The sequence below is a fragment of the Parambassis ranga genome, chromosome 14, assembly GCF_900634625.1.
Source record: "Parambassis ranga chromosome 14, fParRan2.1, whole genome shotgun sequence".
In the NCBI taxonomy this organism is placed as follows: domain Eukaryota; kingdom Metazoa; phylum Chordata; class Actinopteri; family Ambassidae; genus Parambassis; species Parambassis ranga.
The window spans coordinates 19,078,504-19,093,929 of record NC_041034.1 but is presented as its reverse complement, the minus strand read 5'-3'; the positions used below and the strand labels follow the sequence as shown (position 1 = coordinate 19,093,929).

Sequence of the window (15,426 nt, the reverse complement as noted above, 5' to 3'; positions counted from 1 at the left end):
CTACAGAGGGATTTTTAACAGTGCTCCGGTTCCTCTGCGAAGCTGCCACAGAAATATTCCTCTCTGCAGAAATCTTTTATTTGGAGATAGGGGGCAATTTATGGTTACATAGCACCATTTCGAAGCTGCAGAGAAGCCTGAGCAAATGCAGGGATTCTCAGACTAGGGTCCATGGATCAACCTGGGTCAATAACAGAGCTACATGGGACTCTGAAACTGGATGCAGATCCCTGTTATTGTCCTATAGAGAACCGCTATGGTTAAAGGAAAACAATTTGGATTCATTTTGATCCACCACCCTTATTTCCTTGCACTCTAATCATTCTGTGTAATTAGATCATGTTAATGACTGAATGAGAACACTGAGAGCACAACTATAACATAAATTGTATGAATATTGCATAAAACATCATAACAGATAATGACACAATTAATTATCCAGTCCCAGCTGGCATAAATGCAGTTGGTACGGATGCCAGTACAGTGGACTGGCAGTGTAGGATGTAAAATACTGTGTGTCCTCCTTTCATGTCCAGTAACAAACCTGGTTCACTTGGACTTTTAGAGGAAAACACTGGTGTATAAGTAAAGGTTCAGTTCCTGTTAAATGTTTTAGTAAAGTTTATTGCAGCCATTGTAAAATTCCCCAGCTTGGGATGAATAAAGTATTTCTATTCTATTCTATTACAATAATATAATAACACAGCAGAGCTTTCTGTTTGACTTTTTCAAAATGTAAACAAAGCAAATCAATAGATTAGATTTGATTTGATTTAGATTTTTTGTGCGTAAGCTCCAGATTATAATTTTGTTAATAATGTATGCTCTGTTGAATATTGTTACAGTCAGTATAAACTGAGTCTTGCATCAGATAGTGACTCATGGATCATCTTAAAAGTGTGAAGCTGAATTTAATTAATTTTACAATACACAATTCATTAAACCATACATGTGTAGCCTATATAAATTCTCATTATTAAAATGCATAATCAGACGCAGCTCTCTGTGCTGGCAGTGTTTAGGCTATAGTTATAGAATAATGCTGTTACCTGACTTGGCCACAAGAGAGCTCTGCTGTATATGTTTAAGTTTAGGAGTAAAGGAGGAGAGCTCATACTGATATATTTCTACCTTCAGAGTGAGCATGTCTGTATATGTTACAAGGTCAGAATGACACAAAAAGCCATCCACCCCCATCACAGAATATATGTCTTTGTGAAGCTTGTACTGCTGGATTGTTTGGTCACACCAAGCAGGTTCTGCACAAAGATGTGTCCACTATAGCAGGGCAGACACTTACTTTCGTCAGACATTTAGAATTATTTTTATCTTATTTAGCTTATCTGCAAAAAGAGTATCAGTTGTTTGATCCCTTCAAATTGTTTGGTTGTCAGGCTAATTGGTGCAGGGAGCAAATTAAAGAATTAACAGTGGTTTTAGAATACATCTTTGTAAATTGTACTTCATATTAGTGCATTTAGGTGCAGAATAAGAAAAAATTATGACAGGAATTCATTTCTGTTATCTTAATGCAATACTGTGAAAGGGAAAACTGTTTCCGGTACTATATTATAAATAATAAAACGTCCATCCTCAGTACCACAGATTTATCTACTGAATTACAATAATATGTATGTTAAAATATACAAATGATTTACTATGTAGGCCTGTGACCAGGTTTTCCACACGCGAACCCGGAAGTGCCTGTCACTGCTCCTCCGGGCTTCTTCTCTGCAGCGTCAGTCTGGGCGTGTTGACTGGTGTTGACGGAGCCTCCTGCCAGTTGACTCTTAGTGGAACTCACGCAATCTCGGCCAGGAATTCTGCTGTAAACTTTACCAAGAGCTGCCCACTTACGGTAAATATGAGACAAACTTTTAATATTACAAAGCAGACGTACGGTTTGCCTTTAAAAGGGGTGCAGTTTAGGCGCTTGTCAAACACGGTAAATCCAAGTGTGGCTGATGTTAGCTAACAGCAGGTAATTAGCTGCTTTCCTGGCTGTCGGTGGTATCCTTCATACAGGAGGACGACTGTAGTAACGAGGTTAGTGTTGAGTTAACGCTAGCAGACAGCTGCACGGCTAATAACAGATAATACTCTGACATAATGCTAGGCTTCGTGGTGCTAATGTACGATAGGTCTGACTTCTAGATCTGATCTAAACTGCAGGGTGAGACTTTTTCAACTGTCGCTTTCTGTAGTAACAATATGCAACCGTGAAGCTAATCTGTATACAGTGTGCTCTAAAACGGTGGTCTTAACGTCGCACTGTGAGACAGGTTCAACGCCGGTTGTTGTCATCGTGTTACGACCAAAGATAACCAGAGATAAAATTCCAGCAGTGTCAGAAATGTAGGATGATCATCTCACAGCTTGACAGCTGCTGCCCTGTGTGACCTGTCCCCCCGCGGCCACATCCTCCTCCTCCTCCTCCTCCCATATTGACCTACGTCATAACCTGCGGTAATTCAGTACAGTCTGCACGCATCAAACTTCACGTCGTGCCAAAGGTTATTAGATTCACTTCGTGTCCTGCAAGACTGCTAAAAATCGCACAGTGTATAGAGGCCATGCATATTCACAGTGTGGGTGCGGCATAAGCTTCTCTTTGCCATAACAGGAAACATTTTAAGGAGGGATAGTGGGTGTGTCTCCAATTATATTTGTACATTTGAAGGCAACACAGGACATACCATTGTTTGGAAACAAGAACCAACTGGTGTTGGTGTTGCTCCAACAGTAAAGTGGTTAACGTTGCATTAACATGAAAAGGATTGCCTGGGATTTACTTGACATGGTTGCTGTTTAAGTTACTATATATCTGAGTGACTGCTGTTAATTGTTCTATTATTATATTTTCACTGCAACATATCTCTATGGTATAAATCAGCAGACTAATAACGTTCTCTTTCTTATTAAGCTTCCTGGCTGCTGTGATCCTGATTTTTAAATCATAAATAATCTGGATTACGGTCTTGTATGTGATGTAAATCTCTTAGTAACTTCATGTTTTATCTGTTTTCACAGTTGACAGAAAATGTTTTTTGCCAAAAAATTCATCAGTGGCATCATTGATGTTGTCAGGTGAGAATCTGCAGCTATAAATGCCCAAAAGATTGGGATTTGTGCTTTAACTGCTGTTTAATGTCTCGTCTTGTTTTTGTAGCAACATCGACCCTGAACAGTTTGTGCCTTCTAACCCTGTGAGTGTCAGTTATTACCTGATCAAACATATCTTACTCTTTTGCTAACTCTGAATAATCACAGAGTTTCTAATGGTGCCACTCTCCCACAGCCTCCACCACAGAGGCCGCTGGCATACGCAGAGAAGCATGAGAGCGACGAGGAGAGGCAGTTTCGCAAAGTCTTCCAACAGCTTGCTGGAGATGTGAGTGCCATGCCTGTGTGAATCTTGAATGTCTGTTTTTTTTTGTTCATCTAAAGTCTGTCATGCAGTTTGCCACACCATACACCTACCCGTCTTCAGTGTTTTTAATGTTAAGTATGTGTTGAATAGGACATGGAAGTGAGCCCAACTGAGCTGATGAACATCCTAAACAGAATCATTTCCAAACGTAAGGCTTCTTTCTGTGTTTCTCTTACATATTTGACTTGCTCTACTATTTATATTTCTGTGTTTGAACTATACACACACTACTATAAACTGTTTTCCCCTCCCTGTTTTGTAGATGGGGATCTGAAGACAGATGGATTCAGCATTGAGTCATGCAGAAGCATGGTGGCAGTCATGGATGTATCCTTTGTGTCATCAGTAGGCTTTGTGTGATGTGTGAGGAGCTGACTTGGAATGAAATGCTTTAAACTAACAATACATGTCCATGTGGCATATGTAATGTTACCTGATCTTTGTTTTTGTAGTACTTTATTTTTACATTTTTAAAAAAAGTGTGAAGATGGATAGATTGGAGTTATATAATCCTTTTGCAGTCAGTGTACCACGTGAAAAATGAAGGCATGTAAAAATACGCCTTGGGCAAATACCTGGTACTAATGCAACTTTGGGTTTGGTTAAGCTGGGGATAAAGCAGAGAACTTGTTTGTAGCCCTTAATGTAATTTCAGAGTGACAGCACTGGAAAACTCGGCTTCCATGAATTCAAATATCTCTGGGACAATATAAAGAAATGGCAGGCAAGTACAGCGGGACATTTTATTCATCCTGCACATCTGTTTCTGTTACATTGCTGTGGTTTGTGTTCATTACATGCAGCAGCAACAGTGAGCACAGGCAGAGTTAGGGTTGAAATATGCAGCACAGTATCTGCTGTGGATCCAGGCTGATCTGACTGTACAGTGTGTCAGACCCCTCCTTATTTGGTTTAACTGCATTTTTTTACATGGGCACATATTTGCTAAAGGTTCAACCAGCCACACTGTGGAACAGATCATTTCCTGACAAACGACAATCAATAACAGCTTGTTTAATTAAGCCTACTTGATTTATCATTTATCAGGTTTGGTTGGTTGATTCCATTTGCTCTTTCTAGGTTGTGATTCAGCTTACTAGGAAACATTGTGATGGCATATTTTTTTACTTTCATTGTTGTTGTGTAGGGAGTGTACAAGGCCTATGACAGAGACGGCTCTGGTGTCATTGGGGCAGACGAGCTTCCTGGTGCTTTCAGAGCTGCTGGTGAGGATACTTTTGATGTCCTATGCTATTTAAATGTGTGCAAAGCTATTCAAAACATGCAGTCGATGGCTCACTGATACCTGTAGGGACAGCCACAGATGAAGCAGCTGTGTGTTCCTAACAGAGGATAATAAATCTGGTTGTTTTACATTTTACAGCTAGATTTTATTTTCTGTTTTCATAGTTTAGTTTTGTAACAGCCTGTAAACAGTAAATATCATGCCAGTCGTTGGGATATTTTTGCTCCACTGCCACAAGCTGGCAGCATGTACATTTGTCTCATCTGTGCATCTCCTCCTCAGGCTTTCCTCTAAATGACCAGCTGTTCCAGATGATCATTCGCAGATACAGCGATGAAAGTGGGAACATGGATTTTGACAACTACATCGGCTGCCTCGTGAGGCTGGATGCCATGTGCCGTAAGTTTCAAAGGCCACTGCCTGGATTGAGCTGATTCTTTTTTTGTTTATCACTGTGATAGGAAAGAATGTCTGGTAAGCTTAGTATCTGTTTTGCTACAGGTGCCTTCAAAACCCTGGATAAGGACAACAATGGGACAATCAAAGTCAACGTTCAGGAGGTAAAGTGATCTCACCTATTGTAGATTGACTTTGAAGTGTAGTTCCCTGTTTTCACTGGGCACCTTTCTGCTCTTCTGTCTTTTCAGTGGCTTCAGTTGACCATGTACTCTTGAGTCCCGGTGATGTTTCTCCTGCTTGTTTTACGGAATCACTTTGTTTATCTACACAGTATAAAACGTTTTATCCACAATCCCAACCACTGCCCGTGTGTTACTCAGCAAATCCCTTCTGTATGCAGGTTCATTTTGAATGTTAATGCACTTGTTGTGGGACTGTTCCTGCCTCTTTACAGCCTATAATACTTTCAGAAGAAATTGATCACTTTGCAGCCACAAAAAGCACAAACCTGCACACAGAATGGAAGCCATAGCTGAGAATCAAAAGCAAAAGTGCCACTGAATCCTCTGCACAGATATGTAGCTCACATGATTCTGGTTTGCCAAGTTGGTGTTATGCCTAAATGGTATCATTTGTTTGGCTGGTAAGGGCATTTGCTTGTGATCTGACTCCATGCCATGAAGTCTAGAAAGGATGTGAGAAGAGGCACCTTTAACAGCATGTGTCAAACTTAATGTGAAAGCAGCTTTTCTTTGTGGCTGTGGCTGGTGTCACAAAGACCATAATGGTGGAGTCCTCTAAAGCTAAGCTTGACCTCAGCTTTAGAGGAACAATCATACCTTCTAATAGCTCAGTCTAACTGCTGACAGACAGGAAAACCTACTTCATTCACTACTGCAAAAAGCCCCACCCACAAGAATGTGGACAGTTTAAAGTGGTTAGGTGTGTTTCCACCCTGATTAGATCCTTCTTGGAACTCTGAGGACATGTATAGACTGATCTATAGACACCTCCTCTCCTGTGTTGCACCTGTTCACGTGGGGCAACGCATTTCTTTAGCAATCATGTTAATATTCTGAATTTAGTGACCAAACTAATTCTCAGAAAAGCCCCACCCAACTTCACCCTGCCCACCACCATGTAATTATGACAACATAAACACAATGACCTGCGTCTCAGGTTGAACAAGCGCTTAACAGAACTAACAGGTCACAAGTCAGTGTGTGCACATCCACAGAAAAGAGGGGATTGGGTCAAACAGATCAGTGTCCTTGTGAAACCAGCCACTAACCGGAAATGTGTACTCACTAAAACAGCTATAATATGGTCAAACAGCTTACTAAACATATACAAATTAGGCAAATGGCTGAATTATGGTACATGCACAATACCAAATATTGGTTTTGTTTGGCATCAGTGTTTTTAAATGCATCGCTTGCAGGAATGCATGTAACAGCCACTAGAGGGCTGAACAATGTATAAACATCTAATTTTAAATTTTCTTTAAAGTGACCTAATATGAATAGTAGTCTGTTAGTGTGTATATATTTTCAGTAGACTTACTCTATAATGTACATTTACATCCAAGAGGCGCTGTATTGTCTGGGTAAGTAGCTATTGTAGCATTTACTGTTCACTTCTAGCAGTGCAACGTAGCCATAGCCAACCTGTTTCAGCTCCATGTGTCCTTACTCAAAATGCCTGCACCAGATAAACACTGCACAATGTGTGAACAGACCCTGTGTAACAGATGTGTATGCCACTTAATGCACGCAGCTCATAGTGAAAATGCCATTATTCAGAGTTTTTAACCATGTAGTTTTAGCCTCAGTTATTAAACTGTTAATGAAAATGACTGGTGAAATAAATGCCTGTGCCACATTTTGAAGAAAATGGTATATTACAGAGGTCTGTTTTTTTGTCTTGATGAACTTCTAGGTACCTGATGGATTACTTTAAATCTCATGATTATTTTTGAATGGAGTCTTTAAACCATTTAGCTTTATAGGTATGTTGAATTTATGAACTTCCAGAGGAGAAATTCTTTTGTTACAGACTGTGAAACACTGACAACCAATGGGAATGTAGAAGTTCTTCGCTTGCGTGGATCTTAGGGATTATTCGGTTCCTACTGTACTTTAGGTTTTTTTTTAAAGCAATTATGGTTAAAGGATATGAGGAGGGAGGTCTTAAAGCCATTGATATAGATTGTAATAATGGCAACATTAAAATTAATTGGCTAAGATCCTTGTTGAGAGGTGAAAATAGCCAATGGTTCCACAACCCAAACCATATTTCTATGAGTTTTTATCAATTTCCTCCTATGTGATTTTGATCTTAGAACACTCCCCCATCAAATGATCTGCCTTTCATCAACACGTTTTACTATACAGGAAAATGATTTTCAAACCTACTTTTAGTCCTCATAACACCCCATTATGGCATTGTAGCTATGTTTTACATAGAAATAAATCCCTGATTTAGCTGAGCTGAGAATCTGAGGTGCAAATTCTATCACTCTCATTATTTGGGTTAACTTTTACTGTGATATGATGTTTGTACTGTTGAAACCTACCTTGTGGCTTATTCGTAGCCTAAATGGTTGTATGTAAATTGACATCACTGTCATTTTTAAATTTTTGCATGAAATGTTTCAAAGGGTAAATTTTAATGTAACATTTAAAAGGAGATTTCCTTCAATTTGTTAGTAAACATAAACTTATGTGGCAACAATCAGACCTTTCTGCCCATCGCTGGGCACCCTCCACCGGTGTTGTATTATAATGATGCTACTCTTTTTGCCACAATTGATTGATGAAATGTGTATTTTAATTTGTAATTTTTATTTATTTATTTATTGAGGGTAATCACACAGCACATCTTGGTGTTGAAGCACTAGCTACAAGTCCTGGCATACAGCCCTCAGGCTGCCTGTACTAAAAGCATGCGGCTCCTTTAAATGGACAAGTAAAATCGAACATTTGAATTTCCCACGTAATGAACGATTTGACCGACAAAAGCGAACAGAACCTTTCTAGCAGCTGTATACTTTATAAGCGACAAACGCAATTTACAGTTTTATTCGCTCGTCCATAACGACGGGGCCTCTGGTGTCTACAGACGACCCATGTGTTGTGTGTGTGGATCCTTGAGTCAAGTTAATAACGACACCGGAAATGGAGGTGCTCCTTCAGCATAAAGGCGTTTTTAAATGAATAAAAAAAGACAGAATGTAATAACCATTCTTCGCGGTTGCTTTTGTAAGTTGGGTGTCGAAACAACCATAATGGTCGATATAAAACGATCCCACTATTGTCACTGTGTTTGTCAATAATGTTTAGCTTCCTGCTTTACTTAGCTGCCTGGCTAATGTTAACCGGACATCACCTGTGTCAACGCTAGCGCCACATCGGCTAGCTTGACAATTGCTATCTTGTCGATAAGGAAGTTTATCTTCACGTTTCTGGACCAAATTCCTGCGTCTTTAACTTGGGGGTATGTTCACCATCTCATTGGCTGTATTTGTTATTACTCTACACATTTGAAGTGAGGTTGCGTGAACTAGGAATCTGGTTCATCAGCCATTTGTCAACATAGCGTTAGCTTACACTGCCCTGCAGCAGAGCTAGCTAACCTAGTGGGTGTTGTTGTGTAACGTTAGACCAAAGTGTATATTGCATTGTATGAGCAAATGAACTAGTCATTACTCGTTAAGTAACGAGGAGGATGGTGTACTTAAAAACTATCTTCTGAGCGTCTCTTGGAGAGGGTTATGGATGTAGCAGGCTAACTGCTATAGCATGTGTCCATTGTTCATTCACTCTTTCATTGCTCCCGCTTACAATGTTAGCATCACGCTATGCCTGCAGTTTTTTTAATGTTTGACTTTAAGGCGAATGGGCGCTGTATAAGCGACATTATATTTGGTAAGTGTATCATATTTATTGACTAAATATCAGTTTAGCTAATCAGCTAACTCGACCTAAATACTCAGTGATTGTTCAGTTGATTTATAGTGTATCAGCAGTTGTAACCTGAGCTTTGATCATACCCGGTGTTTGTGTATTGCCCTTAATAATATTCTCAAAGATCTGTCACAGTGTAGTTTATGAAACAGGACAGTAGTCACACGTGAAAAGCTTCATCATGCAGACTCTGCATTCTCTCTAACTTTGTTGTTAATCAGACTGTTGATCCCCCTAGCAGACAGCTGGAGAAACGCAGCAGACACCACAAAGCAGCTGCATACCTACTGAGTGTGTGGAGGATGTCTTCACCAATTTACTACAACCAGGACAGTGTTACACGCTTCAAGAAACGAAAAGCTCGGTTCTCTTTTAGTGAAGTGCACATACTGTTGGATGAAGTGAGGAAGCATCGAATGGTTGTTGTGGGTAAGTGTCACGTCTGAATGAAGCGTTTGTGTCTCATGGTTCAGGAAACTGAATCAAAACCAAAAAAGGGGGGTTGAATGGTTGGAGATTTTCAAGAATATGTGTACTATATAATGTCATTTTCCCTTCAAGGCAAATTTAACCGTGGGGTGCCAACAGACATTAAGAAGCGCACATGGGCAGAGATTACTGCACGGGTCAATGAGATTGGAGAGTGCCAACGGGAAGTCATTGAGGTCATCAAGAAATGGTCAGATCTAAAGTGCGACACAAAGCGGAAAGTGGCTGCTATGCGGTCAGGGGCAGTGCCAAACAGAGGCCTTAACTCTCGCCTTTCCCGAGACCTTAATCAAACTGAGAAAATAGTGCTCCAGATTCTAGAGATGGACGAGGAAGATCAGGGCTCTGGTGACTTTGGTCCGCTGGGGGATGATGATGATGTGCCAGAGGAGGAAGAAGAAATGGAGGAGGAGGATATGATGGGAATGCAGAATTCTCCAAATGGGGGATTAGATGGAGGCTCCATGCCTCCACCAGCATCTTACTCAGTGAGTGGATCTGCACAGTCAGGTAGGAGGGATCACAGGTTTTGGTCAATGTTTACATTTTTGTCATATTAATTTGTTGTATATATGAGCTGTTAGAGTAAAAATGAATTAATGAATGTTGCAGGGGAATCATCACAGCCTGCTTTCGATGTGCAATATGAAGTGCCACCAACAGAAGGTGAGTAGTTGAGGTGACTTTTGGTCATTTTAAAGATGACAAATCACTGATTTCATTTTTTTTTCCTCTCCAGATACTGAAGCTGCTTTTGGAGACTCAGACGATGACCAAAGAGACGATGTGCTTCCTTCCACTCAGACAACAAAGCCAACAGAAGATCACCAAATCAACAACGGCATTCAGAAACAAGGCCAACCTCAGGCAACCTCTACATCATCCGCATCATCAGGTGCGCTTCCAACACCAAGTCAGCCCTCACAGAACTCTAAGGAGAGCCTGCTGCACAATGCGTCACTGAGCCTTCAGGAGCAGCACGCCACCAACATGCTGCTGGAGACCGTTTCACGCTCCCTGGAGCTTTTGTCCGAGTCGGTGCAGCAGCTGGCGGAGACTCAGCAGGAGTTTGTGCGTGAATCACTGCAGCTCCAGCGGGAGACGGTGCAGGTTCTCAGAGACTTCACAGGCGGAGCCATCTCACTCATGCACGACAAACTGAATGGACGGCCGGCATTATAACAACGGTGGAGATGTTAAGTTGTATCACTGACTTCATACATGGCCTTCAGGCACAGGGACTTCTCAGCTCCTTTGGACTTCACATCTGGTTACTGTACTTTTTGATAGTACTGAACAGATGTTCGGTGGTTCGATTTTAAAAGTGTATTGGTAGAAACATTGTATTTATGTGTGTGGTTACAAGAGGGAGGAATGACCAGAATACCCATTAGCCATAGAGAATGAACTCAGAGGGTTTGTTTGTGCTACTGAAAGTCAGACTCCTACCACTTTTATTAAAGGCCAAATTTAAACCTTGATGACATGCAAAGAACCAGTCTTTAATGTTGAAAATCCATTTGTGTGTTTTTGTCGTAGCTTTCCCTCACTTCAGTATCTGGGGATTATCACATGTACTGTAATGGTGAGTGATATCTGAATCTGACCATCATATGGTCCGTATGTCTGAGGTGTTTTAGATGCTTTGAGAATACCTGTTAGTAAAAAGTTTGTCGTCGTCTGGTTTTTGTTTTTTTAACATTATAAAATGCTGACCCGAATAAGAAAGTTTCAGTTCTTTTGAATATGGAATAAATCCCTCCTGTATTTAAAAAGTTCCTAGCTGTGAGTGTGAAGTGATCTAGTGCACATTGAAGCTACACTTTCCCACGTGACTTGAACATAACACATTTAAATGATTTTAAGTCTGTAAATGTGACCAGTGCAAAATATGAAAATGCAAATATGCTGCAAAAAAACATAGTATTATTGTACAAACCTTGAAAAGACCTAAATCAGAAATTCACCAAGCTTCATGTTTAAATTCCTAAATGAATCAGGTTAAAATCCTCCAATATAGAATAATAAAATAATAAAACACCTTATTAAAAGGTGTAATCTATAATTAAAGCTGCAAGCAGCATTGCAGGCCCTCGCGCACCTTGCGATCCGCGGGGTCATTGCAGTCTTCTCTCCTATGCTCTTGTCTCCTATACTCTCCTGTCCTATGCTCTCCTCCTCTCATTTCCACAGATATACAACGAACTTGTACAACCAAACTTTCCTGCTACCAGTAGGTGGCGCTATGACCGTATCATCCTATTAGCATATATATCTGTTCAGACTCAGGTCCATAGCAGTACTGTAAGATTTTGGCCACATTGCATAAAGTATGTGGGTAGTACTGCATAAAACACAGCGAGTTCCTTTGTAATGGCGAATGGTCAACTTTGAGGCCACTCCCCCGCCACACGGTAATACTTTTGAAAGAGTTTTGGAATGCGTCTATTCCCTATGGTGTCCTGAGTGGACACAGTGATTTTCAGCTCAATTGCATGAAGTATGTGAGGCGTGAAAAGTTTTGAAGCAGGGTCAAAAATAGGCAAAAAATGGCCACAAAAGTCAAAATGGTGGACTTCCTGTTGGGTTTGGAGGGGGGGTCCAAGAGACTTTTTTGTGCGTCTTGGGGTGATACACATGTGTGCTAATTCTCATGATCCTGTGTCAAACTGGCCAGCGGGGCTACGCGTTAGGGCAACAAATACAGGGAGTTCCTTTGTAATGGCGAATGGTCAACTTTGAGGCCACGCCCCCACCACACCGTCAGACTTTTGTAAGAGTTTTGGAATGCGTCTATTCCCTTAGGTGTCCCTTAGGTGATTTTCAGCTTGATTGGATGAAGTATGCGAGGCATGAAAAGTTTTGCAGCAGGGTCACAAATCGCCAAAAATTAACAGAAATTTCAAAATCGCGGACTTCCTGTTGGGTTTGGAGGGGGGGTCCAAGAGACTTTTTTGTGCATCTTGGGGTGATACACATGTGTGCTAATTTTCATGACCCTACTCAAAACAGGCCAGGGGGGCAGGCAGAAAAACCTATGAAAACACAACATTTTGTGTAGCCAGTAGGTGGCGCTCTGTCAAAGCCTCAATATTGTTGTATAGATGTGTTTAGGGTCAGACTCTGATCATACATGTGACATTTCGTACAGATCGGACAGAAAACGAAGAAGTTATAGAGACTTTCTGTGTCCTCAGAAATGGTCAAACTTTGAGGCCACGCCCCGGCCACACCGTCAGACTTTTGTAAGAGTTTTGGAATGCGTCTATTCCCTATGGTGTCCTGAGTGGACACGGCGAATTTCGGCTCAATCCGATGAAGTATGCGAGGCGTGAAAAGTTTGGCAGCAGGGTCACACATCGCCAAAAATGGCCACAAACTCTCAAATGGCGGACTTCCTGTTGGGTTTGGAGGGGGGGTCCAAGAGACTTTTTTGTGCATCTTGGGGTGATACATATGTGTGCTAATTTTCATAATCCTGTGTCAAACTGGCCAACATACTTGGTGAGTTTTTGGGCATGTTTAAGTGCGAAGTGTGTTTCTTATGTCCAGTCCACTCCGTCATTTTGTTTTGGCCGTCATTAATTGCTTCAGTCGTTCTTGTTCATGTTTTCTTCCATGGCTCGTCTTTTAATGCAGGGTGCTCGGTCTCGCAGTTTTGAAGGCTTCGTTGCCTCATTTGCGAGTCTGTCGCCACATATCACTCAGAGCGGACTTGGTGTGTGAGAATCACCTGTTGCAATAAATCCGTATTTTAAATAGGACTCCTGATATAGTCTTTTAAATGCAGGTTTCTTTTTCTTTGAAGGGGTAGGCTCCTCTTCTTCTGTCTCCTCGTTAGGCCTTTTCCCCTTTCTGAAGAAGCTCTCCAAAGACGTTTGTTTTTTATTCATTTTTGCTGCTTGTGGGCTTAATTTTGGGGCCGTATCCCGTGACCGAGACAAGCGTCTGGGCAGGTGCTTAAAGGCACAGGCGGATGAATCTGATCGATTTATAAATGAAACAGCTTTCAGACTCAGATAATGAATAATATATGTTTTGCTCAGTCTTTCTGTGCGGCCCGGTACCAAATGACCCACGGACCGGTACCGGTCCCCGGCCCGGTGGTTGGGGACCACTGGTGTAATCTATAATTTGGTGATCACAGTCAATGCTGCATTATTAAAGCAGGCAGACTTCCAGGTGTTGTTGCAGGTTCATAGAAGTTACAGCAGGGGGCGCTCCTGCACAGTGTGAGAGGTTCATGCTGGTGCAGTGGCTGTTATGAAGTCGTAACAAGAGTTTTTGTTTTTGTACATTAAACACTCAAAACACTTGAAACCATTGCACTGCATTTGTATCAGAGGCTTGGGAGTGTTTATAAAACTGGTTTTGCATAGTGTCCCGATGTGTTACTATTGCCGCCATACAACAGAGAAAACCTTACACTGTAACTAATACTACTTGCATCAGTTTGGTTGACCCATCCATGACATTTACATGTTAAGTACAGTACAGTTTGTGGTGTAAAACATGTCACCATTCCCTTGGGTGTGTGCTTGAAGGTAACCTTTAAAACCTTGGACTGGCCAGTACAGTTCTTGAACTATTTCAATTTCACCATAAAAACTAAACTATAATGAAATAATAGTTTAGTTCAGACATTTCAGCACCACACACAACAAGTGTACATACCAATAGTAACAATGAGGAACATGTTCATCTTCACTGGTAGGCTGAATGAAACAAAGTTTGTATCTTTTGCTGTAAATATGCCTTTTAGGATGTTAGGGTGGGGGAGGAGTTCCTGCTTTAATTAGATGCTGTGAAAAATACTGACACACACACACACAGAGAGAGAGAGAGAGAGAGGGTAGGTAGTTAAGTCAAATTGCATTGTCCTCCTGCAGCCCCTTCTGCCTCAGTTGGTTAAACAGCTGCCAGGGTTGGGCCGGCGTGCCGCAGCAGGGAGGGGAGGAGGGCGGGATCCAGCGGGAGTTCAACAGTCTGCTGGGCCTTCAGCTGAAAGGCAGGGGACAGCATAATTGTGTCTGGCTGTGGGAGGAGGGGGGGTTGCTGGGGTCCTAAATGGGCAGCTGTATTCACATTGTGAGCGGGTCTTTTACCTTCATTTCTCCATGGAGCCCTTAAACCTGAGACCTAAGCCTTTTTGAAAAGACATTCTTCTCTTTCAGGGCCTATAAAACTGAATACTACTCAGTTCTACCCCCCTCTGGCCTCTTCAGAATGTGAACGACTTTGTGACACTTAGAGAGTGAATATTTGCACTGAACCTGCACCTGACTCGGTTGGTAAATACCTTCGTTGGCTGCATTTCTTTGTACTGTCCTACGTGATAAGCTGTGTTAAATCTAAGCTAGAAAATGAAAAAGAGAACCAGTCATCAGACAAAGACACTGGACCGTCACATGTTTTGCTCTCATCTTACTCTCCCCCAGCCTGTGGAAAATGCTCATGTTTCTACACAGTTAGTCGACATCTGGCAAAAAGACGTGGATTTCAACACACACAATGAAAGAGGGAAAAAAATCTATCCATCGATCGCTCGCTCTGCAAGTCTATATGTATGTTTCCTCCCCCTTTCTGTTGCCCCAGTTGACCCCTGTGCCCTTTCCTTTTCTTCAGTTTTCACCCCCACCTGTTCTCCTTCCCTCGTTCCTCCCTGCTCCCTCTTTCATCTCCCATCTGCCACCGAGGCTGCTGCAGGACAGACTCTTAAAAGGTAGATCTGCAGTTCAGCAGCGTGAACGGGATTAAATAATCATCCTTTGTGCCACAACAAAAGTAATTATGCAACTGCTGCAAAGCCAAAGAGTTCAGTTATATTTACCTCATCAGGTCTGCTGTTTCCAGGGGGATTTGTGACTCGATCAGCGACTCACAGACGCAGATTTGTT

The 15,426-nt window shown here is 41.6% G+C and overlaps 2 protein-coding genes across 3 annotated transcripts; both read left to right on the top strand.

The window, feature by feature from the left end:
• The first annotated feature begins 1,720 nt into the window (after window positions 1-1,720).
• capns1a (calpain, small subunit 1 a) lies at window positions 1,721-6,973 on the top strand. The gene is made up of 11 exons (XM_028422053.1): window positions 1,721-1,858; window positions 3,031-3,087; window positions 3,170-3,206; window positions 3,299-3,391; window positions 3,521-3,578; window positions 3,693-3,757; window positions 4,086-4,154; window positions 4,578-4,656; window positions 4,959-5,075; window positions 5,178-5,236; window positions 5,324-6,973. Exons 2-11 carry the CDS (start codon window positions 3,041-3,043, stop codon window positions 5,348-5,350), a joined length of 651 nt encoding a protein of 216 aa, XP_028277854.1. The 5' UTR covers window positions 1,721-1,858; window positions 3,031-3,040; the 3' UTR covers window positions 5,351-6,973.
• A 1,492-nt stretch (window positions 6,974-8,465) lies between these two features.
• LOC114446078 (nuclear apoptosis-inducing factor 1) lies at window positions 8,466-11,307 on the top strand. Of its 2 annotated transcripts, none has more exons than XM_028421501.1 (5): window positions 8,466-8,570; window positions 9,282-9,469; window positions 9,602-10,039; window positions 10,142-10,195; window positions 10,269-11,307. In XM_028421501.1, the coding sequence occupies exons 2-5, from the start codon at window positions 9,343-9,345 to the stop codon at window positions 10,709-10,711; spliced, it is 1,062 nt and encodes a 353-aa protein (XP_028277302.1). In that variant the 5' UTR covers window positions 8,466-8,570; window positions 9,282-9,342; the 3' UTR covers window positions 10,712-11,307. The 2 variants fall into 2 exon arrangements, with proteins under 2 accessions (XP_028277302.1, XP_028277301.1); XM_028421500.1 differs by having other exon boundaries at window positions 8,468-8,570; window positions 9,279-9,469.
• The last annotated feature ends 4,119 nt before the right edge of the window (window positions 11,308-15,426 follow it).

What these genes read in the sequence shown, in the direction of transcription:
- capns1a (XM_028422053.1), top strand. Translation starts at nt 3,041, where the DNA reads ATGTTTTTTGCCAAAAAATTCATCAGTGGCATCATTGATGTTGTCAG. An exon ending in AAACAGAATCATTTCCAAAC is followed by an intron (nt 3,579 to 3,692) that starts GTAAGGCTTCTT and finishes CCTGTTTTGTAG; the next exon opens with ATGGGGATCTGAAGACAGAT. An exon ending in TGGTGCTTTCAGAGCTGCTG is followed by an intron (nt 4,657 to 4,958) that starts GTGAGGATACTT and finishes TCTCCTCCTCAG; the next exon opens with GCTTTCCTCTAAATGACCAG.
- LOC114446078 (XM_028421501.1), top strand. Translation starts at nt 9,343, where the DNA reads ATGTCTTCACCAATTTACTACAACCAGGACAGTGTTACACGCTTCAAG. An exon ending in GCATCGAATGGTTGTTGTGG is followed by an intron (nt 9,470 to 9,601) that starts GTAAGTGTCACG and finishes TTTCCCTTCAAG; the next exon opens with GCAAATTTAACCGTGGGGTG. An exon ending in TGAAGTGCCACCAACAGAAG is followed by an intron (nt 10,196 to 10,268) that starts GTGAGTAGTTGA and finishes TTTCCTCTCCAG; the next exon opens with ATACTGAAGCTGCTTTTGGA.